Consider the following 25139-nt stretch of genomic DNA (forward strand, 5'->3'; position numbering starts at 1 on the left):
GTAGTAAAATATTTCTAAGAATTCCTTCTTGACCAGCCCTCTCCTTAGTTTGCTTGGCTCCTCTCCATCCCTTTGCTTTGTACTGAGGGAGGATTTCTTTTCCATTCCTCAGGTGTACAGCCCGAGGCATAACATAGGATATTCCTTATATTGTTATTCCCATGATTATCTTGCATAATTTTGATGTCACTACTATTCATAAAACACTCATCGTTAAAGCTGTTATTAAATATATGGCTGTGACTGGCAAGAAGCCCAAATTCCAATGTGACTGCAAAAGTGCTTTCACTTTGCTTGCTGCTAATGAAATGCCTATTAATTTCCATCAAGTGTTGTCTTGTCTCTACATTGGTAGCATTCATCAAAAAATTAGATATGTTTTATCCTTTGCATTCCTTCTCCTTAAACATAAATATTAAGCATTTATATTTGCATAAAAGGGTAATGGAGTTAATATTTTTTAAGCATCTAATATGTTATCAGGGTACTTAAAACGTTTTTTAAAAACTCAGCTATATGAGTTACATATACATATTATCAGTTAATACCTATTGATAGGTTCTATGTGTATATTTAATGAGCACAACAACTCTGAGATTAAAAACTACCTCCCCCAGTTTATAGGCAAGGAAACTCAGGCACAAATACTTAAATAATTGGCCCCAGCTTATAGCACTCACAACTGAAAGGAGGACACAGACTCCAGCAGTGAAACCCAGAAACTTAATCACTCTGAAGTACCACCTTTTCATTTGACAACTTAAGAAACTAAAGCCCAGAGAAGAAGTCTTTGGGGGAGAGTTGCTAAGGATCCTGAGGAGTGATGGCCTTATTTTCAGACTGGAGTAAGTTGTTAGATCTTTGTACAACTCAGGATTTCTGACCCATAATTAGAGAGAAGTAAAAAAGGCATCTATGAGTGTAGTCCTTCATTTTCTACTTTTCTGTTCTACTTTCTGCTTCCTGGTGACATGGTGCCCTGGCTTCAGTAACTATATCTGGGACACCAAGGTGGTCCTCACTTCCTATCTTTCTAGCCTCATCTTCTGCTGTTCCCCTCCTTACACTCTTCACTCCAAACACACAGAACTGCCTACAGCCCTTCCCCCACCCCCCACATTTTCATGCACACTCACACACATTCCCACTGTCATACACCCATACATTCAACACACACACCCACACACCCTCATACTCACACACACATAGCCGCAACACACACGACTGTTTCTTCTTCATAGCCTTTGCTCATGATGTTCCCATTTTCTAGAATGCCTTTTATCAATTCCATTCTACTGCCCTCTCCAATCCCCACAACCAGAATGAACTAAGGGGTAGCCTCCCCAGGAAACTTTCCCTTACCATTTTCTCCCTGCCCCCACCCCTAGTCTGGGTTGAATGAGCTTCTCTGTGCCCCCATAATGCTCTGTGTATGCTTCCACCACTGTTTTTATCAGGCTGCTTTATAAATTATCACTTGGCTGGCTCTTTGAGGGTAGAGAGTAGATACTTAATCATCCCTGTTGCTTACATGTGTTTTTGCCTCTTAGAAAGCATGTATTGAGTAAATGATGAGTAAGTGAATAAATGAATGAATGAATGGAAATGGAAAATGGGATAAAACTGGAAAATGACCCCAGTTTCTCAGTCACCTCATCCCTATCTAGATTTTTTTTTTTTTTAAATGGTTCAGAAGTTCTTGGTCATGTATTTTGAGGAGATTTTTCCAATCTGCTCAGCCAAGAAACTCCTTTAGGCAAAGACTTTAAATGAGGAGAGGCAAAGGGATAGGAGCAGGTGTGGGGAGCAGTGGTTGCTGTGAGAGAAGCTGCCAGGCAGAAGACACGAATGTTCCTTAACCTGGTTGCGGCAACTGGAGCCAGGGCAGGAGGGCCCCCGAACTCACAAGGACGGGTCACATGCAACAAAGGCAAGAGGGCTACCCAGTGGCTTGGGGAAAAATTCACCTCCAAGTGTATTAAAAGTGATTCAATCAGAGGAAAAAACGTGATGAAGTTTGAAGTTGCGAAGTAGAATGTTCTGCACTGTGGGAAGAAAGCTCATATATCCAGAATGTTCTGCACTGTGGGAAGAAAGCTCATATATCCATCAAGCCATCCTCCTCTCTACCGCTTGGCAAAGTGTTAACGATTTTTTTCTTTTCCAAGGACTTTTACAAGTGGATTGATGTTTGACTAATTCAGACTCCAGACTGTTCTGCCAATTTTCACAGCCTACTCATTGTGGAGGCTGTGGAGTAATTCTAACAAAAAAGACTTTTTCTATTAAAGAGTAGGGTTACCAAAGAGTTTATGATAAGTTTATAGTGCATTAGAAACAAATCTAGTTGAATGCATTTTTTTTTAACTGTAGAAAAGAGAGATGCCCCTCTATCCTTCTACGAATACAGTGAAGCAGAAACAGCTCTGGACATGGAGCCAGAAATTTGGGTCTGAACCTGACCTCACCCTTTTGGTGGCTGAGGGATCTTGAACAAGTTATTCAACTGCCATGAATGACGGCTTCCTGGTCTATAAAATGTGAAAATAACACCTACCTCACAGAGTTGTTAGGCAGAATAAATTAATTAACATTAAAATAATGCCTGGGCCTGGGACAGAGTAGATGTTCAAAAATGTTATTTTCTTCATTATTTAGTGGAAATGAATAATTTACCTGCTTTAATTGTTTAATAGCCACAATGTTTACCAAAAAACATCTGTCTCATAGGTCAATAATCCCAACCAGTTTCAATTACTGACAAAATTAAATATTATATTTCTAATTCAATTCTTGTGAGTTATTTTAAAAATCTTCAATATTTAGTAATCTCCAGAAGAAGGGACTAAGTGTGATTGCTGAGAAATCCTTGAACACAAGAAAAGTAATACTAAAATAAAACCCAAGACAAGAGTCTATAGAAGGATGAGTTCTCAGTGGTTGGCCTGATTTCTACTGGCATTCCTTGAAAAATGGAGGAAGAGAAGACAAAGCACAATATGGTTAATTGGTGTGGAATTCTAAATCAGGGACTTCCAGATTAAAAAGAAAAAAAAATCAATGCAACAAAACTCCAAATGTAAACTCCTTGTTCCACCTCAGTTCCAAAGAATCAGACTCTCTGGTGGTAAGGCCAGGAAATAATGTATTTTTAAAAAGCTCTCAAGTGATTCCTATGATCAGTCACTTTGAGGAACCACAGTTAGAGACAATGCTTTGAGATCTGTAGGGAGATTTTTTTAGACATGTTTCCAAATTCCAAAATGTAGGAGAAGAAGATAATTGGCAAATATATAAAATTCTGCTTATAGCTAAATTGAGAATAGTCACCTATTGATGTCATTCTTTTCTTCCATTCGTTAACATGCAATCTTCCCTTGAAACTTATTAGAACTTTTAAAATAATAGCATTTCTTTTATTTCTTTGATGTCCATGTATTGTCTTTTACATTCAAGAAATACATCTGTAAATTGGCTTTTTTATATACCAGGCATGGTTAAGCACATTAGTGCTAACATTTAATCTGTACAACAATACTATGAAGCAGGGCTATTATTGTGCCTGAGGAAGCAGGCAACAAGAGGTTCATGATTTGCACACAGTCAACAGCAAATAAGGGTTAAGTGTCAAGACTTGAATCGATGTATTCTGGAGTTTAAAGCTTTTCACTATTATTGTAATTTGAAGGACAATTGTTCAGTCAAATATGTTTATGGACAAGTTTTGGTAATGAATAGTGGTGATGGTAGCACAACATTGTGAGTGTAATTGATAGCACTAAATTATACATTTGAATGTGGTTAGAAGGGGAAATGTTAGGTTGTATACATGACACTACAATTCAGAGGATAGCTCCCCTACCATACACACAACAAAGCATATTGAGGCCCAAAATGTCCATAGTACCATGGTTGAGAAATAATGCTCTAGAGGAAAACTATAGGGTATTGAAGAGTGGATAATGGTAGTGGAGGAAGGGGATCAAATTTAGTTTGGGGTGGGGGAATTGTGGATTGCCTTTGTCTCCTCTACCTCCACTTTTGTCTGGTGTGGATTGGAGCAACAATCACCCCCAGAGCTGGGCCCCCAGTGATCCAAAGTTGATAATGAAAAGCCATGATCAGTGACCAGGAGTGCCCACAACTGGTCTTAGGAAAGAGGATTTTTACATCCCTCTCTGTCACCAGTGAACTAGTCAGGGCTGGACCCTGTGGCGGCCTGCCACAAGAGTCGGGGATGGGTGCCGGTAGCCACCACATTGAGAGAGCAGTTTACTGGTCTTTACCACAATTTACCAGCCTTTTCTTCCCACTCTTCCCTTGATGCTGTACAGTGTGTAGTGCCCTCTGAGTTTCAACACAGTTGTTTTAGACAGTTCCTGCCCATTTAATAGTTGTTCTGGTGGAAAGACTGAATCCTGGAGCTAACAACTAACAAGCACAAGGCCAGGACAAGTCACAGGCCCCAGAAAGACAAAGAAGACCCAGAACACTGTGTTCACCTTGGGCAGACTTCCTGATTGGAGGGCTGAAGCTCAAGAAACTCTCTGTCTTATCCCCATCTGGTTACAAAATCAAGAAACAGACATCTCAGGGAATAAACCCCAGAGTTAACGTTCTAAAATTTAAAATGTACAATGTGCAATAAAACAGTACAAGACAAAAAAGAAACAGGAAATGATGGCCCATCCACAAGAAGAGGATAAAAATCCGGAGTACACCAATGAAGAAGACCAGGCTGTGGACACACCAAAATAAGACTTTGAAAAATGATCTGAAAAATCCTCAAGGAGATGAAAGAAAATACAGAGAAAGAACTAAAGGATATCAGGAAAACAATAAATGAGCAATATGAGAATGTTAGCAAAGAGATAGAAATTTTAAACAGGAATCAAATAGAACTACTGTATTTGAAGACCAAAGTAACTGACATGAAAAATTCCCAGGAGGGTTTCAACAGCAGATAGGTGATGGCAGAGGAAAAAATCCGTGAACTTGAAGACAAGACAATTGAAATGAGTCAGGCTGAGGAACAGAAAGATACTAAAATTATAAAAAGCAAAAATAGTCTAAAACACTTCAGGGATACCATCAAGTGTACCAATATAACCATTGTGAAAGTCCCAAAAAGAGAAGAAAGGACAGAAGGAATATTCAAATAAATAATGACAGAAAACTCCCCAAACTTAGCAAAGACATGACTATGCACATCCAAGATGCCCACAGAACACCAACCAGGATAAACATGAAGAAAAACACACCCCATCATGTACTGATCATACTATCGAATGCAAAGACTAGGAGAGAGTTCTGAAAGCTGCAAGAGAAAAGCAATGTGTTATGCACAAGGGAGTCCCAATTAGACTGAGTGCTAATTTCTCATCAGAAACCATGGAAGCAAGGAGGCAGTGCGTTGAGGTACTTAAAGTGCTGAAAAAATAAAACAACTACTCACCAAGAATTTTATATCTGGTGAGATTTTTCTTTCAAAAATGAAGGAGAGCCATAAGGACCACACTCCCCTTTGTCTAGTTTATAGATGGATGAGTAGAAAAATAGGGGAAGGAAACAAACAAAGAGACAGACAAAGGTACCCAGTGTTCTTTTTTACTTTAATTGCTCTTTCTCACTTTAATTATTATTCTTGTTATTTTTGTGTGTGTGCTAATGAAGGTGTCAGGGATTGATTTAGGTGATGAATGTACAACTATGTAATGGTACTATGAACAATCGAATGTACGATTTGTTTTGTATGACTACGTGGTATGTGAATATATCTCAATAGCATGAAGATTTAAAAAAAAAAAAGAAGGAGAGATTAAGATATTTCCAGATAAACAGAAGCTGAGGGCATTCGTCACCAGTAGACCTGTCCTACATGTATTGCTAAAAGGAGTTCTTCAGACTGGAAGGAAAGGATACTAGACAGTGGTTCAAAATGCATAAATAAATAAAGACCTGTGGTAAAAGTAACCATTTGGGTAATTATAAATGCCAGTATTACTATCTTTTTTTTTTTTACTTTTTATTTTGAAATAAATTCAAATTTACAGGAGAGTTGCAAAAATAATACAAACCCCATACACAGAACTCTAGCATACCCCAACCCCCCTCCACCGATACCCAGATCTACCAACTTTAATATTTTGTCACTTTATCATTTCTTTCTTTCCCTCCCTATCATCCATCATCTATTGCTCTGTCTTCCGAACATATAAAAGCAAGCTGCACACATCCTTGAACAAATAATATAATTCACATATACATTTCCTATGAACAAGAATATTCATTTATGTAATCACATTAAGTATAGTTAAGAAGTTCAAGAAATTTAACATTGATATAAAGCTTACATTCTATATTTCATTTTTTTCTTATGTCCCAATTGTGTCCTTTTGAGCCTTTTCTCCTCTATTCTTAGATCTCATCCAGGATTATCTATGGCATTTAATTGTCATTATCTATTTAGACTGTCTTTTTTTTTTCAATTGTGGAAACATATATACAGCATAAATCTTCCCATTCCAACCCCTCCCAAGCATTCCATTTAGTGGGATTAATTCATATTCACAATGTTGCAATGCCATCACCTTCCCACCCTCTATTACTAGAAATTTCTCTTCACCCCAAACAGAAACCCTACACTCATTTCTTATTAACTCCCCATTGCCCCTTCCCCCACTTCTCATAACCCATACTCTACTCTTCATCTCTATGGTCATATTCGCTGATACTTTCTTTGTGTTTACCATGGGGCTTAAATTTAACCTCTTAAATCTAAAACAATCTTGTTTTCTTTGATACCAACTTAACTTCAGTAGGACACATAAACTATGTTCCTACACTCCTCCATTCCCCCCCCCATGTAGTTCTTGTCAAAAATTACATATTTTGCATTGAGTCCAAAACTACTGATTTATCATTACACTTTATGTATTTTAGATCCTGTAGGAAGTAAATAGTGGAGTTGCAATTCAAAAATACAGTAGTATTGGTATTTATATTTACCATGGGATCTTTACTGGAAATCTTTATTTCTTCATGTGGTTTCAGTCAATTGTTTAGTGTCCCTTCATTTTAGCCTGCACAATTTCCTTTAGCATTTCTTATAGAACTGATCTACTGGTGATGAAGTCCTTCAGCTTTTGATTATCCAGGAATGTTTTCATCTCCCCCTCATTTTTAACCTCCAGGTGTTTGTGAATTTTTAAAGTCTCAGGTGGTTATTGACTTCTAATTGTATTCCATTGTGGTCAGAGAATGTGCTTTGAATAATGGTTCATTTTTTTTTTAATTTATTGAGGCTTGTTTTATGTTCTAGAATTTGGTCTGTTCTGGGGAAGGTTCTGTGATCACTAGAGAAGAATGTGTATCCTGGTGATTTGGAATATAATGTTCTATATATGTCTGTTAAATCAAATTCATTTATCAGATTGTTTAGGTTTTCAATTTCCTTATTGATCTTCTGTCTGGTTGATCTATCTATAGGAGAGAGTGATGTGTTCAAGTCTCCCACAATTATTGTGGAAACATCCATTGCTTCCTTTAGTTTTGCCAGTGTTTGTCTCATGTATTTTGTGGCACCATGATTAGGTACATAAACATTTATGATTGTTATTTCTTCTTGTTGAATTGCCCCTTTTATTAGTATGTAGTGGCCTTCTTTGTCTCTCATAACATCCTTGCATTTAAAGTCAATTTTATCTGACATTAATATTGCTACTCCTGCTTTGTTTTGGCTGTAGCTTCCATGAAAAATTTTTTCCCATCCTTTCACTTTCAATTTCTTTGTGTCTCTGTGTATACGATGAGTCTCTTGCATGCAACATAATTTTTTTTTTAATTTCACTTTTCTGAATTTTTTGAGGCTTGTTTTATGTCCCAGCATATGGTCTATTCTGGAGAAAGTTCTGTGATCACTAGAGAAGAATGTGTATCCTGGTGATTTGGGATGTGATGTTCTATGTATGTCTGTTAAATCAAATTCATTTATCTGATTGTTTAGGTTTCCAATTTCCTTACTGGTCTTCTCTCTGGTTGATCTATCTATAGGAGAGAGTGATGTGTTCAAGTCTCCCACAACTATTGTGGAAATGTCCATTGCATCCTTTAGTTTTGCCAGTGTTTGTCTCATGTATTTTGTGGCACCATGATTGGGTGCATAAACATTTATGATTATTTCTCCTTGTTGAATTGCCCCTTTTATTAGTATGTAGCAGCCTTCTTTGTCTCTCCTAACATCCTTGTATTTAAAGTCCATTTTATCTGAGATTAATATTGCTACTCCTGCTTTGTTTTGGCTGTAGCTTACATGAAATATTTTTTCCATCCTTTCTCTTTCAATTTCTTTGTGTCCCTGTGTCTAAGATGAGTCTCTTGTATGCAACATATTGATGGTTAATATTTTTTGATCCATTCTGCCAATCTATATCTTTAAATTGGGGAGTTTAATCCATTTACATTCAACGTTATTACTGTGAAGGCATTTCTTGAATCAGCCATCCTATCCTTTGGTTTATGTTTGTCAGATATACTCTTTCCCCTCTCTTTCTTATTGTCCTTTAATGAACCAATATTGAATCTCTTTAGTACTGAACCTTTCTCTATCTCTGTCTCTCCTTTCTTTGTTTCTCTGTCAGTAGGGCTCTCTTTAGTATCTGAAGTAAGGCAGGTCTTTTATTAGCAAAATCTCTCAGCATTTGTTTGTGAAAAATTTAAGCTCTCCCTCAAATTTGAAGGTATTTTTGGTTGGAAATTTTTCTCTCTCAGAATTTTAAATATGTCATGCCACTGCCTTCCCGCCTCCATGGTGGCTGCTGAGTAGTCACTGCTTAGTCTTATGTTGTTTCCTTTGCATGTGGTTAATTGCTTTCCTCTTGCTGCTTTCAGAACTTGCTTATTCTCTTCAGTATTTATCAGTCTGATCAGAATATGTCTTGGAGTGGGTTTATTTGGATTTATTCTATTTGGAGTTTGCTGGGTGTTTATGCTTTGTGTATTTATATCGTGTAGAAGGTTTGGGAAGTTTTCCCCAACAATTTTTTTGAATACTCTTTCTAGACCTTTACCCTTCTCTTCCCCTTCTGGGACACCAATGAGTCTTATATTTGGATGTTTTATATTATCATAACCCTGAGGTCCATTTTGATTTTATTTTTTTCCCCATTCTTTCTTTTTTTCTTTCATTTTCCATTCTGTGGTCCTTGAGGTCACTGACTCATTGTTCAGCTTCCTCTAGTCTTGTACTATGAGTATCCAGAATCTTTTTAATTTGGTCAACAGTTTCTTTTATTTCCATAAGGTCATCTATTTTTTTAGTTACTCTTGCAATTTCTTCTTTATGCTCTTCTAGGCTCTTCTTCATGTCCTTTATATCCTGTGCCATGCTCTCATTGTTTGTATTTAGTTCTTTGATTAATTGCTCCAAGTACTGTGTCTTCTTTGATCTTTTGATTTGGGTGTTTGGGTTTGGGTTCTCCATATTGTCTGGTTTTTTCATATGCTTTAAAATTTTCTGTTGTTTTTGGGCTCTTGACATTTGCTTTACTTGATAGGGTTCTTTTAGGTATGTAGGATTATTCACAGATTTATCTCTAATTGTCAGATCTACAGCTTGGTGGCATACCCTTTCGCTAACTAACCAGCAGATGGTGTCTGCGAGTCACCTATTCCCCTCAATTCAGTTCTCCCCAACTTTGTCTTTGTGGTGTGTGGGGGTCTGACTCTTGTGGGGTCCAATTGGTGAACCAAGTTTGGGTGTGTTGTTGGTCCTGTCTGCCCTGAATGTGAGGCATGTGTCTGAGCTATTAGGGAGGGAGGGCAGCTTTAATAATCAAAACCTCCCAGGTGTTTCTGGAGATTTAAGGCTAATTGCAAGAGTCTAAACCTTCATTTCAGTCTCACCACAGATTGTCTCTGCCATTGACCCACAAGTCCTTGGTATTGGTGTATGGTCCCTGGGATTTCTGAATGGGTCCCTCTTCCAAGCTGTGCTCTGCTATGGCCTCTGCTGAGGGAAGGTTGTGCTTCGTCACAAGTGTGCGCCATCCCTCAAGGGAAGTTCTGGGCCACTGGGCTGTGTAGGGGCATTCCCAGCCTGCTGTAAGGATGGCTGAATGGGGCGTGTTAATTTCCCCCTTTTCACACAGCTCTGCCTTCCCAGCTCTGGGACAATTAGCTGTGGATGCATGAAAGGCTATTGTCCACGTCTGATATTGTGGCATGTGTGCGTGTTGCTGGAAACACTTCCTGTCACACTGGGTTTTTTGGCGCAACTCTGGGCTGTGGCTCCTGCGCCGGGAAGGAGCATTCCCAGCCCACTGGGTAGATGGCTGCAAGGGGCGTAGTTATTTTCTTCTTTTGGCTTACCTCTGCCTTCCTCACTCTGAGACAATTAGCAGTGTGTGTGTGAAAGGCTGTCTTCCATGCCAGATATTGAGGCGTTTGCACAACCCGTTCCTGCTGCACTTCACTGTGTGGTTCTTGCTGCCGTATCTGCATCTGCTTTTGGGTTTTTTAAAAAAGAACTAGTCTGCCTGCCAATCCATGGTTTCCTCACACCGCAGCATGGCTGCCGGACATTCAGCCAGCTTACTTGAGTGTAAGTGCACAGTCCCTGTGGATTTAGCAGACCTTGTCCAGCTGGTGCATCACTGGACCTGGTGTTCTAGGTCACTTTCTGGCTTTTATCTAGTATTTTTCACAGAGGTGTTTTTTTGCCCCATCTCTCCTAGCCACTGTCTTAGGTTCTCCCCAGTATTATTATATTATATTGTTTCATATGTAACTTTACTTTTTACTTCCTACAGGTGCTAAAATGCAAATGCATAAAAAAGTAATGAAAAATCCATGGTTTTGGACATACAATGTACAAAGATGTAAGTGGTAACAAGTACAAAAAATGTGGGGATGCAGAGGGGTTAGAAAAAGTGTATGTTTATACTACTGAATTCAAGTTGATTGTTAGATATTATGATTGTTAGATATTTAGGATGTCAAATTTTAACCCCATGGTAACACAAATAAATATATGAAAAATATATCTAGATTCAATAGAGAAGGCATTCTATATGGTACAACACAAAATATCAAGTAAATATAAAAGTAGGAATTAATGGAAGAATTGAGGAATAAAGGATAAGACTTGCAAAGGCTAAACAGCAAAATGGCAGAAGAAAGTCCTGCATTATCAGTAGCGAATTGAAATAGAAATGGATTAAACTCTCCAACCAAAAGGCAGAGACTGGCAGAATGGATAAAAAAGCACAGCCCAACTATATGCTGTCTGTAAGAACTTAATTTAAATTCAAGGATATAAGTAGGTTGAAAGTGAAGGGATAGAAAAAATATATACTGTGCAAGTAGTAACCAAAAGAGAAGTGGGATATCTATACTAATATCAGATAAGATAGACTTTAAGCGACAAACAGTTATGAGGGATAAAGATTGTCATTATGTTACTGATAAAGGGGTCAACTCAACAAGAAGATGTAACAATTATAAATAAATATGGATCTAACAGATGCATCCCAAAATATATGAAATGAACACTGACATATTTGAAGGGAGAAATTGATGGTTCTACATTAATGGTAGGAGTCTTTAATATACCACTTTCAATAACAGAGAGACCATCAAGTCAAAAGATCAATAAGGAAGTACAGGACTTGAATGATACAGTAAACCAACTAGACCTAACAGACATATAGAGCACTGCACCCAATGAAAACAGAATACACATTCTTCTTGCGTGCACATGGATCATTCTCCAGGATAGACCATGTATTGGATCACAAAACAAGTCTCAATAAATTAAAAAATATTAAAATTGTACAATGTATGTATATTTTCCAACCACAATGGAATGAAGCTAGAAATCAATGACAGAGGGAGAAATGGGAAATACATAGAAATTAAACAATACACTCTCAACCAACAGGTTAAAGAGGAAGTCACAGAGGAAATTAGGAAATATCTTGGGGCAAATGAAAATGAAAATACAACATACCAAAACCTATGGGATATAGCAAAGGCGTACTGAGAGGCAAAGTTATAGCTCTAAATGCTTACATTACATTAAAAAAGAAAAAAAAAAAAAGACTTCAAAACTGAAAGAGCTACAAAAGAAGAGCAAACTAAACCCAAAGCAAGCAGAAGGAAGGAAATAACAAAGATTAGAGATAAATGAAACAGTGAACAACAAAAGCACAATAGAGAGAAGCAACAAAACCAAATGTTGGTTCTTTGAAAAAATCAAAAAACTTGGCAAACCTTTAGCTAGACTTCACAAAGAAAAAGAGAGAGGATACAAATAATTTAAATCAGAAATGAAAGGGGATCATTACATTACAACTGACTCCACAGAAATAAAAATGGTTACCTAAAATTTTTTTAAAATTTAAATTTTTAAAAATTTTTTAAAATTTACTTTTAAAAAACAATGTATATTGTATGATTGTTTCTGACTGCAAAAATAACATATAAAAACTATTAAAAAGTTGGGAAATTCTAAATAACACAGAGAAGAAAACAGATTTCCTTTCATCTCAATACCAAGCAATAACCATTGTTAATATTTTAAATTATATCCTCTCTCCCTATCTTTTGTCTAGGGATATAGAGCACATTTTTAAAATGAGATGGAAATAGATATTAAGAGTTTGTGTTCCAAAGATATGAAAGGTTTCATTTTGTGAATTACTCCGGCGTGTTTCTTAAAGCCTTAATATGTAAGTAAGCAAAGAAGCATGAGGATTTACATAGAATAAAGATAGTGAGAAAACCAGTCAAAAGAGTCAAAGTTTCTAAAAAATGGTTAAAATCATTTCCTGTGTGAATAATTTGGGGCCCACAGTTTTTAATATTAACATTTTTATAAACGGATTCAAAGGAATAGAGAAATCTGTACCTTTTTCCAGGCACAATTACTTATGTACTAGTCCTAGCTTTGAAACTAAACATCAGGTACCTGCTTGCAACACATGAGTCACTTAATAGGACCACCTACACATAGTTCAATTATCTTTGTTTTCTGTAGAGAAAAATCAGTAAAAAAATGTATTTGTTGTCATCTATAGTCTATTCCATGTACTTCAAATATGTCATGAGTCTAAAAACACTCATGAATAGCATTATGTTTTCAAATTATTTCATTTCCTGACAATCGGTGTCTCAGATTCCTCTAGTGCCCAGACTTCCACCCTGGGCCTCATGTCTGATTTCAGCTGTGGTTGCTGTGTAGGGCTCCACCAGCAGAGCAGCCTAAAATGTATACTGCATGCTTTTGCTTTCTGCCCTGGGGCTCCACAGACCCTTCTTTGGTCCACACGTACAGCTGAGAACCTTGGGGGAGTTAACACCCCCAGGGCAACTTTCCACTAATGGAGACAGAGGTGATGGGAAATGCTCCCTGCCTCCCATGCATTAGAAAGCAATTCTGGGGGGATGTCCAGTGTGCTTCTCTGGAGGTCTTGACAGAACTGAGACCCCATTGCCCACAAGGAAGACATTATTAATACACATTTCTATTGGCTATTTCTCCTTCCCTGCCTCACTCTTCCCAGTTCCCCACTCCTGCTCTCTGGGATCATTTCCCAAATAATCATCTATACACAACTCCCTCTTCAGGTTGTTTTCAGGAGAACCTAGATAAGGTAACAAGTAAGGATGGTCTAATAATTTAAATGCCAGTACCAAGCTAATGAAATAGAACAATGATGTTTTGTATATTAGACCAGAGTATGTTAAATGAGACCCTAGAATACATACCATCCCGGGCAAAAATAAATTCAAACTTCTGAATTTGAATTAAATTTCTGAATACTGAGTTCAAACCTTTAATAGAAATTCAGCTCTAATACTACCAGTTCCTGGCCATTGTGATCTTAATCATGGTTTTCAACATCATGGAGAATTAATTTGATTGTCTCTATATGACTGGTGATAATACATACCTCCGAGAGTTGGAATTCAGGGAAAGATCTGTAAAAGGTAAGGGATCATGAAGTTCCTTGTAAATCATGGTAAGAAGTTTGGATTCTACCTGAAGGCAATGGAGAGCTGGTGAGGGGTTTAAAACTGAAGAATAAATGATAAAATTTGCATGTTAGATAGGTGGCTCTGCCAGTGGGGTGAAGATTTGATGTCAGGGAGCCAAGAATGGATCTGGAAACCCTGTTAAGGGGCTGCCATAAAGCAGGTGAGAAGAGTTGGGGGTAGGGATAGTGAGAAGTGGGCAGATCTGACCGAGGTCATGTGGGGAGTGGAAACAGGGAAAACCAAAGCTGACATCCTTGTTTCTGGCTGGGCCATGGTGTGGATGTGGGAAGCAGAGCAGGAAGAGGAGCAGGTTTGGTGGGTCATGGAGGCCTTGGGTCTGTGCATGTTGAGTTTGAACTGCTTATAGCACTTTGTAGAGGAGATACACAATTAAGAGAGGGGAAAGATTTCTTGGGGGAATTGACAGCTAAGGTCAGACCTGAAGAGTGAGTAGAGGTTATGCTGGAGAGAAGACAAAATGCAAAGGGATGAAGGTCTGGTAATGAGAATGGGGGTGCGTATTCAGTGAAGGAGTAGCCCACTTACATGCAAAAGAGCTAGAAGGCCAGTTGACATCCAGAATTTCTAGGAAATGTCCTTCATTCTTAAAACTAAAGCAGGGACTCTAACTTGTGTATGGGTTTATGATGTCTTTATTTTTTCAGATAGTTGTAAAAAAGTTATTTCCCCTAGATCCAGCCTGTTCTTTTCCACCAAATCTTTAAAATTATTCTTCACTTCCCAAATGCTGGCATTATAGTCCTCCTTCAAGCCTTCACTTTATAGCGGTTTGTGCTATTGAGCTGTCAGGTAGAGGTTGCCAAGGAGAAAATGGTATTGAGAGCATTTTACAGAGACAAAGACTCCCTGCTCTTCACCTATAAATTTCATTAGCAATTAAGTACCCATGAGTCTAGTTGTGAAATATTGAGTGGCACAATCTTTGAATTAAAATTAGAGTTTGGTTGTGAAATGGCTCTTTGGTTTAAAAACCACTTTCTTTCAGGACTCAAAGAAAGCAAAAATTTCTACAATTTTCTTCACAAATTTGAAACATTTATTGGATCTCTTTTATTATGCCACCCACAGAATTGAAACCTACTGTAGACTCCAAATGGTTTTTGACCCTTGGCTACTTAATGAATCATGTAATAATGGGATTGCAGTTGAGTTGTTAGAGCAAATGCAACCAGACTCTTAGGGAGGGGGAAGATCTCTTAGGAGGCAAAACTAAATAATGAGTTAAGGAATAGTTACCTGAAAAAAGATTTGCTGATAAGGAAGCTGGTGAAAGTCATCCAACTGTAACAGGAATTCTTGTTCCCTGTTGCCTTGATTCACTTACAAGTACTATAGATACTTAAGTATTTTAATATGTAGTCTTTCAAGCCAGAGAGCACTAACATGCTAAGCCTTGGGAGTCTGGATTTAATTTTTACCCTAAGCATGCACTGGACTTAACACTTTTTTGTTGTTTTTGTGTTAAAGATATGTTAAACATGTGTGCTTACACACACATAAATATACACACAAACACACATACTCACATATATACTCACATATAGATACAAGTATGTACATATCCATAGATAGACATACAAATTACATACATATGTATCTATGATTTCTAGGAAAACACTGGAAGTGGCTTTAACATTTAAATATTATAGAGAATTTTAATGCTGAGTAGCTTTAATGCATGTATATGAACAAATTAGTTGAACTAATTAATCATCTGTGTTCATCTCTTAAGAATGTTATAGAACAGTTTCAGGAGATTAAAAAAAAAAAAAATTAGCCCTAGGACGCTTTTTAAAAAGTCATTGTGATTTCTGATTCATAGAGATTTAGTCAAGGTGTAAACATGCTTGGTGTGGTTAACTTAAATCCATAGTACAATCTCTTGGGATCTCTTATTTGCTTTTCCTTTCCAGATTTTAAAAAGGGTTCCTTGATTTTGTCAACACTGGCACACTCCAAAATGTCACCCCAATACACTGGAAGGTTTTCTTTAACTTGTCATTGGGAAATACCAGTAAAGAATTTCAGATGGATATGTTTTCTGTACCTTTTATTTTATTTCAACATAATATGGGATAGTTGAAATTATATGATTATCCTAGGGTATGATTATAGCTCACAAGATCACTGTTTTTGTTGTTGTTGTTTGCTTGTTTGTTTTTTTTGTGTGTGTAATCATAAACTTTTCTATTTAACTAAACATATTCAACAAGGATGCTCATATCTTCCCTTATCCCCCTACTTCTGCTATCTTCCAGGGTAGTAAGTGATTCTGAAGAATGAATGTCTGGATTTTGTGGATAGATTTTCATATATTAGGTTATGATTTCTGAAGACTCTAGACTCTCTTTCTTTAGGAAACTCCTCTGTAATGCACTTGCAGCACATCAGGCTGCACTGAAGGAAGGCTACGTCAGCTGTTACTGCTGTTGGTGTGTTCTTGGGGGACAGAGATGTGGTTAAAACATAGAGAAATAAAAACCAAGAAAAAAGAGAAAATGCAATAAAATTAGAGAATGAAACGTAGAGTTTATATTTTTAAATGGAAAAGGATAAAAAAAGTGGAATCCATTAATTAAAAAAATATGTATTTAGTGTCTATAGAAATCTCTGAGACATGGAAATAGGAAAATTGTTAGGCTCAGTGATACTGGTTCAGGCCAGACTGTGCCTCTGTTTTCTTGTTTCTTACAGGGTCTTATCATTTTATCCCTTACACGTTTCTCCTACTATAGCAACATTTAAGTCAGTAAAAGGGAAACTTGCCTGGAAAGAAGAGATTACCACTGTAGAAACTTAAATTTCTCATCAAATTGAACAACAATGTAAGGAAGTACAGACATTTATAAGAGGGTCTGTGACTTTATCTTCGAATCATTCTAAATGATTTTAGAACTCCAGATTTTGTAATTTATTATTAATAAGAATAAATATTTGAATGTCAGTGTTCATTTGCAGATTTTCAAAGTTTCGCTATGAACATTTAAATCTAGCAGTTTGCTTTGATTGTTGGTGGGAAACGTGGGTGACCATATGTACACTCACCCTCAGGCAGGACTAGGAACGCTGATTCTCAGATAACATTCGGCAGTCAGTATTTGATTAATAAAATAAATGAGTTGCACCCTTTGAGACTCCTCTCATCCTACCAGATCTATCTACCTAGCAGATTCCAGATTCAACTGATATCAAATATTTTGCATTTTACATAGAATTTATATCAGAACCTGGACTACTGAAAATAAATTTCAAATCCTGGGATCTGGGTCTCTCTTCCCTAATGGCAGGCTATCCTGTCTATCTTGATCTTTTCCATTCTCTCCTTGCCTAATGGAATCCAAGATTCCATATTTCATCCCCTCTGACATCCTGTGGCAAGTACCACTGCAAATAGTATTTGGGATTTTAACTGCAAACATGGGAAGTAAAAGGCAAATCTTATCTTTAGAAACATAAGACATCAGGGGTGGAGAAAATTTAGGAAGATTCACCAAAAGATTCAAGTTCTAAATTTTAAAGTCTTGACTGCATTACTTATTCCATTATTTAGTTTACATGCACACACATACACTCACAAATATATCACACCTATTCAGTGTAGTTTCCAAGGGTTGATGAACAGTAAGAAAGGTCCAGTTGAGTTGAAGTGTTAGTAATATGCCTCAGAGCTTTATTTTCATGAGTCCAGAGAATTACATCAACCTTACAGTAATCAAGTTTTCACTGGACTCATCCAGCATCTTCTTTCAAACAACCTTTATTTTTTCCTGCATTTTCCCCTTGTAACAAAGCTGTCTTCTGATCAGTAGTTCTCTAGTATTCCATAGTTTTATTATTTGGCACCAGGTTTACACCTGGGTGCTTCTAAAGCAGGGAGAGCCTTGCATAGACCAAATATTATGACAAACTGATTGTGTTGCCTGTTTGTCAGCTTTTTTGGGGCCAAATTTAGTTTTGTAACTTCTCACCCCCAATGTCTGACTTTTCCACTCTGAATTCATCTATGGTACTCTTTCCCCACTGACACAATGATATATATCCAATGAAGAAGATTCTCACTGCAACATCAGTTGTTGACTTACCATTAGAGGGACTATGAGGATGTTGTCTTGACTCTCTTTACAATTTGACTCACAGCCTCCTGCCTGGTGTTCTCTTCTTGTACTCTTCAGTACCCAGGTTTGCCCTTCTAGAGAGTGGGGATATTGCAGCAGATGCCTGTGATATCCAAGAACCTCTGGAGGTAGAAGAGATGAGAAAAGTGAAATGAGGAGACTAGGGGATAGAGATCCCCGAAAACCCTGGCCCCAACTGAGGAAGCAGAGGAGGGTGATTGGAGGCACGAAGCATCCTGGGATATGGATTAGGACCTTTGCCTTTTAGTTAATGGAAATTTGATGCTGAATAATAGATGGATGACTCGCAGTAAGCTAGATGCCACTTGAGGACAGGGATTATGTCTGTTTTATTCAGTATGGCAATCTTAGCCTATAGTAAAGGGTTTGGCATATAGGAACTATAATAACAGCAATAATGCAGTGAGTTCTTTCTAAGCTTTTCAATTAATCTTCACACCAAATTTATGAGATTGTTACTGTTATTTTCTCCAGTTTACAGATGACAAAACTGAGACAAAGAAAGATTAAGTAATTTGCCCAAGAGGATACGATGGTGGAGACAATATTCGAATTTAGGTGTCTGGCTTCTGGCCCTTGCTTAACCATTAGTCTAGAAAGGAGGAGAAAAGAGAAGGAGTGAGGAAAGCAATAGGCCCGAGAATAACTTTCTTTCTCTTTGAAAACAAAGTATCTACTATTTTCGAGATTTGGAAGCCAAAGAATGGTAGGTATAGGGAAGATGTATTGGTCCTAAAAGTCCAAGTGGCCCTAAACTCCAGAGCTTAATGAAAGTGTGCGTGATATACATACCATGTCACGATATGCATAGTCTGAATTACAGAGCTTCATGTCACATTTGACCACTGCAGAAAGGTCCTGAAATAAAGATCACCAAAGTGGAGCAATGACAAGAAATCTGTTTGCTGCTATCAGGAGCATCATCCTAACTGTGGGCTGTCTCTGCCTTTTAGCGAACAGAGGTTCCATATGTTATAGGAACTCAGATTTGTCTGAACCAAAGGAAACAATAACAAAAAATGTGAAACAGCAACAAAAGAGTGAGGCAAATGTTTTCAGATATAGGTGGCTAAGGATGAGCATGTCCATTCTCCATAGGTTTAGCAAGGAAAACAGGTTTTAGTAAGTTTGAGAGACTCCATTCCTGGTTTTGGTTTATCAAGAACTCTTAGTGTAGGGGTTGCAGAACATCCTAAACCTTTACACTGCCTAGATCTATCAAAACAGGCCAGGAAGTATTGCAGCAGAGTTCCATTGCCCTTTCCTTCTTCAATCCCAAAGCTTATTTTGGGAGGAGCATTAAAAAATGAACAAAAATTTACTACATAAATAAATGAAATAAAATTACCATGGCATATTAGAAATAGCCAAAATAGTTACCATAGTAAAAATAATGAAGTAAAAATATTGAGAAAGTCCAATAAATAATTATTGCCATTTTACTCAAATTATTAATTTTACTTATCCACTCCTTTGCTAGTTTTCAGTATTCATAAAAATAAACAGTTTTGGGGTTTCCCTTGTATTATGTTTAGTTTTTCTTTTTTAAAAAGTGTCATGAACACTAACATTCTAATGGTAAAGGAAAAAATTTCCCACATAATTTTATCACCTATACCTTTCAACATTTACTTTTTTTCTATCTATATTTCTGTGTAATTCTTATTTGTATCTGTGCACCTTGGTTTGTAATATAGAAGTAAGTACATTTTCTCCCTTTCAACCTCATTTGCAGAGTGGAGTGGATCATACCGTCAGTTTATGATACCCTATCATTCTCAGCATAATCAAGACTCTTTTCTTGTTTACTTTTCTTTACCCCTCTATTCCTGATCCCCAAGATATCTGATAGATATCTGCTCTTTGGATATGTATGTGCCTTGTAAAATATATAGTATTTCTAAGGTTTTAAACATACATATGTGGTATTTGATTGTGGACACCTAATCCGTCTCCAGTTTTCAGCAAAGACAAATAATGTTGCAATGAGTATCCTTGCAAATGTCAAATGATGGTTTTTGAGAGCATTTCTCTGAAATTTATACCCAAGAGTGTGATGGCAGGTTGCAGAATTTTTGCCTGATGAGTTTCATTAAGTGCTGTCAAATCATTCTCCAGATTTACTCTAATTTTCTGCTTTCATCAGCAATACAGGAGGCTTCCAATCTATTTACATTCTCATCAATATTGGGCAGTATATTCATTTCCTGGCTGCTAAAACAAATACCCTATAATGGGTTGGCTTAACAACAGGAATTTATTGGCTCATGGTTTCAGAGGCTGGAAGGTTTGCTTCCTCCCAGGGTTGGATCTTTGGGGTTCCTCCACTTTTCCATCACATAGCAATGTACATCATGGTGTCAACTCCTTTCTCTTCTGGGTTCTGTTGACTTCCAGTTTCTGGATGCTCTCAGTGGCTTCTTTCTCTTTGTGTCCAATTTCCTTTGCTTATAATGTTGTCATATTGGATTGAGGCACACCCTCATTCGGCACACTTTATCTATTAACATCTTCAAAGGTCCTTTTTACAAATGGGCTCACACCCACAGGACCAGGGATTCCGGCCTTAAGTACTTTTTGTGGGGGACATGATTCAATCCCAAATAGGCTGTCTCTAGAATTTTAAAATTTGCTAATTTGATGCATCTAGAGTGGTGTCTTATTGTTTATTTTGCATTTCTTTGGTTACTGATGTGTTTGAAGATCTCTTATTCATTCAGTTTTCCTTTTTTATGTGATTCCTAGTCATAATCTCTGTCCGTGTCCTTTTCCTTTTGATTTGCAAAAGTTTTTTGTTTTTAAAATATTAATCCCTTGTTGGTTTTAGATATTATTGGAATTTTCTAGCATTCTGCTGTTTGTTATCTTTGTCCATAATATTCTTTGTAAAAGAGAGATCCCTAATTTTGATCTAATCAAATCTGATAAGCTTATCTTGTGTATGTGGTTTAAGTACATCTTTTTTCCACAAGGTCACATAGATAACCCCTACATTTATTTTACTGACTTCATAAGTTTAGGGTTTTATGTTTAATCTGGTGTCCATCTACATGTATATAGTATAAAGTACAAATCCAGTTTAATTTTCCCCATGTTCTGAGTGAGATTTCCTAACACAACCTAGTAAACAACATGTCTCCCCATTGGTTTTGATACTCCTTTGACTGTATATGGTTGATTATTGTTATTTGCAGGAGTTATGTTCTATAAAGCCACTGAGAACATTGAATTAGTGAATGCTGAACCACTGCTCCTGGGGAAAATACACAGATTCCTGTGAGCCTCTGTCATAATATTTTCATCAACAAGCAGTACATAACCTTGTTTTATGTGTGTTTCTATTTAAAGACACCTTATATAATATAAGCTGTTGATTCATTGGCAAAGAACTCATAGCCAATAGCACTATAATTTACAACTGAAGAAGCTTTTCTAATGTATTTTCTCCATAAGACACATCACAGCCTTGTGTTCAGGTATAATAGATAGCAGTTCAGCATTATGCTTGGGGGCCATTTTAAACAGTGAAATCACTAACAAAAAACACAAGAATGAGAAAAACATGGCACTAAATATACTGTGAAAATGACACTTGTTTACAGTATGAGAGCTGAAACAGGAATAAGAGTGTCGCCTTGCTCCACTTCAGCTGGGAACATTTGATCTGGTGACTCAAATTTTTCGCCTCTCTTTGCATGACCTAAAAAGCACTGCAGCTATTGATTTTGGGGTTTCAAATTAATTTCAGCATGTAGATGATTTTGAAAATAAAGAATCTGTGAATAATGAGATTGACTGTATATACACACACACATACACACACACACAAATATGTAAACCATGTGTACAGTGATATCAATGACATTTATATCTCCCACATACATCACTACCCTGAACTCCTAACTGCTATATTTTACTGCCTATTTCACATCTCCATTTGGATATCAAATATGTAGCACAAAACACTTGAAGGAATCCCTGATTCTGCCTCCCACCAACCTCCCCATTCTGCAACCTGCTCCTTTGACACCCATCTTTCTGGTCTCAGAAATGGCAAGTCTGTTCTTCCTCTTTCTCCAGCATAAATCTCAAGTCATCTTGAATTCTCTTTTCCACAACTCACATCTAATCTATTAGCAAGGCCTGTCAGTTCTATCTTTAAAATATACCCATAATTGATTACTTCTTCCTGTCTCCACCATCTTTATCGTAATCCACCCTCATCTCTCTGCTGAATTACTGAAACTGGTCTCTTCCTGCTTCTAATTTTGTCCTCTTACAATCTGTTCTCCACCTTTCCATCCCACATTCTGCTCTCCACACATAAACACAGCTTTTAAAACAAAGACAGATCAAGTCACTCCTCTGCCACAACATTGTGAACATAATTAACAGCACTGAATTCTATATTTGAATATGGCTTTAAAAAAAACGAAAAACAAAAAACTTCATATGGTTCTCCAACTCATTTAGAATAGAAACCAAAGTTCTTACCATAACCTGTAAGGCTCTCCAAGGTGGATTTCTGCTTACCCCCCTCTCTGTGCCTCTGCCCTTTCATTCATGGCATTTGCACTTGCTTTTCCATTTGCATGGAACATTCTTTTTCCTAACATCTGCCTGGCTCACTTAATTCCCTCAGGTCTCTGCTCAAATGTCATTTAGTGAGGTCTTCCTTGCTCTCATTTTCCCCAATCCCTGACCCCAAACACTACTTTCTTGGTACTTCTCACCATCTGACACATGTATTTACTTGTTTATATGTTCATTACCTGTATTCACAATGAATATATAAGTTCCATAAGAGCAGCATTTTTTGTTGTGTTCAATTGTGTGTTCCCAGAACTTAGAAGAGTTCCTTACATGTAGTGAGTGCTCGGTAAATATTGAATGAATGAATTTAATCAATATAGATATTATTTATGGTTATTTTCATTTATTTAACTAATAGTGAGCCTATAGGTATGCTTCTAATATTTTTTTTTCCATTTTCATGTAGATAGTTTATTCCTTTGTGATTCTCACACATCTTATTTCTGAATATAGGGCCTGAGAATTAGTACTCCAGGGCTGCTCTAAGTTTACTATTTTTAATTTACTTTTTAAAATTAGAGTAGTTGTAGGTTGACAGAAAAATCATGCAGAAAGTGTAGAGTTCCCATATTATCCCCCCCAACACACACATATTCAGTTTTCACTATTATTAACACTTTGCTTTATTGTGATACTCTTGTTACAATTGAGGAAGCACTATTATAATTATAAAATTAACTATAGTTTACATTAGAGTTCACTGTCTGTGTTCTATGGATTTTTATTTTTTATTTTTATTCTGATAACAAACACAAACTTAACATTTCCCATTATAACCACTTTCAAATGTACAATTCAGTGGTGTTAGTCACATTCACCAGGTTGTGCTACCATTCCCACTATCCATTACCAACACTTTCCCTTCACCCCAAAGAAATTCTGCACCGATGAAGCATTGACTCCCCACTCCCTACCCCACCCCAGTCCCTGGTTACCCAGATTCTAGTTTCTGACTCTATAAATTTGCATATTTTAATTATTTCATGTCAGTGAGATAATATAGTATTTTAAATATGAATTTTCTGTTTGTGTTCTTTACTGATTAGTATCTTGATTATCTTTAAAATATAAACCTAAACATTTTTATATATTTCCTTCAAATTTTTCATGTTTCCTTTGTTTTCTTTTTTATTTTGTTTACATTATTTTTCTACATGTTTTAAATCTGTTTGAAGTTGTATCTATGTCTTTTCCTTTGTAATTTATTTACTCACATCATCTTGGAAAATTTTTAGCCCTTGAATAACTAAAAGTTCTAATATTTTCTATTTTCTTTCTTACGTTTAAATGCAGAGCTTTAAGCTCTCTGCAATTTATTTTTATATATGGTGAGAAGGGTGTGAAAGACCAAAAAATACTATTTTCTCACCTTCTTCAACAGTTACCCTAATAGAATTTATCAAAGGATCCTTCCTTTCTCTGTTGCTTGGAGTTGGCTATGGTCTTAATTATAACCCAATCTATTTATAAGCTTTGCTGTCCTGTTAATCTGTTTCTAAAATTTGAACCAGTATAATGCTTATTATTTTTCTTCTTTTTTGGAGTACTTTTAGATTCTAAATTTATAAATTTTAGAATAATTTCAGAATCATTTTGCAATCATCATGTACCCCCTTTTTTTTCAAGTTTAATTTTGACTGGATTATGTTAGATCTGCAATATCCAATATGGCAGTCATTACCCACATGTGGCTATTGGAAATTTAAAATATGGTCAGCACAAATTGAGATATGCTGTAAATGTAAAATCATACCTAATATCAAACACTTAGTACCAATTAAGAATGTAAAACATCTCATTAATAATTTTATACTGGTTACATGTCAAAAGATAACATTTCAAAAAGATAAATAAAATATATTAAAATTAATTTCACCTCTTTCTTTTTACTTTTTCTTAATGTGGTTAGTAGGAAGTTTAAAACTGATTACACATGTGGCTCAAATTTTATTTCTATTGGATAGTATTGATTTAACTATTTAAATTATTTAAGGATAATCGCATATTTGCTTTCCTCTTCAAAGAATATAGAATGGGTCTTTATTTAAGCCAATGTGCTTTCAAGCAAATAAAATTAGTATGTTTAGCTTTATCATCATTACACAAATTTATACACAAAGAATCTAGGATTATCACTTTGGGGCCTCAGTAGATGGCATGCCGTTTCACTCATTAGGAAATAAGTAAGACTTGGAGGAGAAGATAAGCTGGGCTTGGAACACATGGAGTTTGAAGGGTATGGGCAACATCGTGGATGAAATACCTAGTTGAATATGTGGATACAAAGCTCAGGAGAGAAATCTGAGCTGAAAATACTGATGTGTCATTAGCCCATTAATTGGCTAGGCATCC

The 25139-nt window shown here is 36.6% G+C and overlaps 1 protein-coding gene across 1 annotated transcript in view; it reads right to left on the minus strand.

Annotated features, from left to right (window-relative positions):
- The window catches only part of LOC119508831, a 64493-nt gene that overhangs the window by 24625 nt on the left and 14729 nt on the right, over positions 1-25139 (minus strand). The window contains exon 3 of the mRNA XM_037802594.1: positions 18141-18295. Within this exon, the coding sequence (XP_037658522.1) occupies positions 18141-18295 (155 nt within the window). The remainder of the gene's footprint in view (positions 1-18140; positions 18296-25139) is intronic.

The sequence above is a fragment of the Choloepus didactylus genome, chromosome 14 (genome assembly GCF_015220235.1).
Source record: "Choloepus didactylus isolate mChoDid1 chromosome 14, mChoDid1.pri, whole genome shotgun sequence".
NCBI lineage: Eukaryota > Metazoa > Chordata > Mammalia > Pilosa > Megalonychidae > Choloepus > Choloepus didactylus.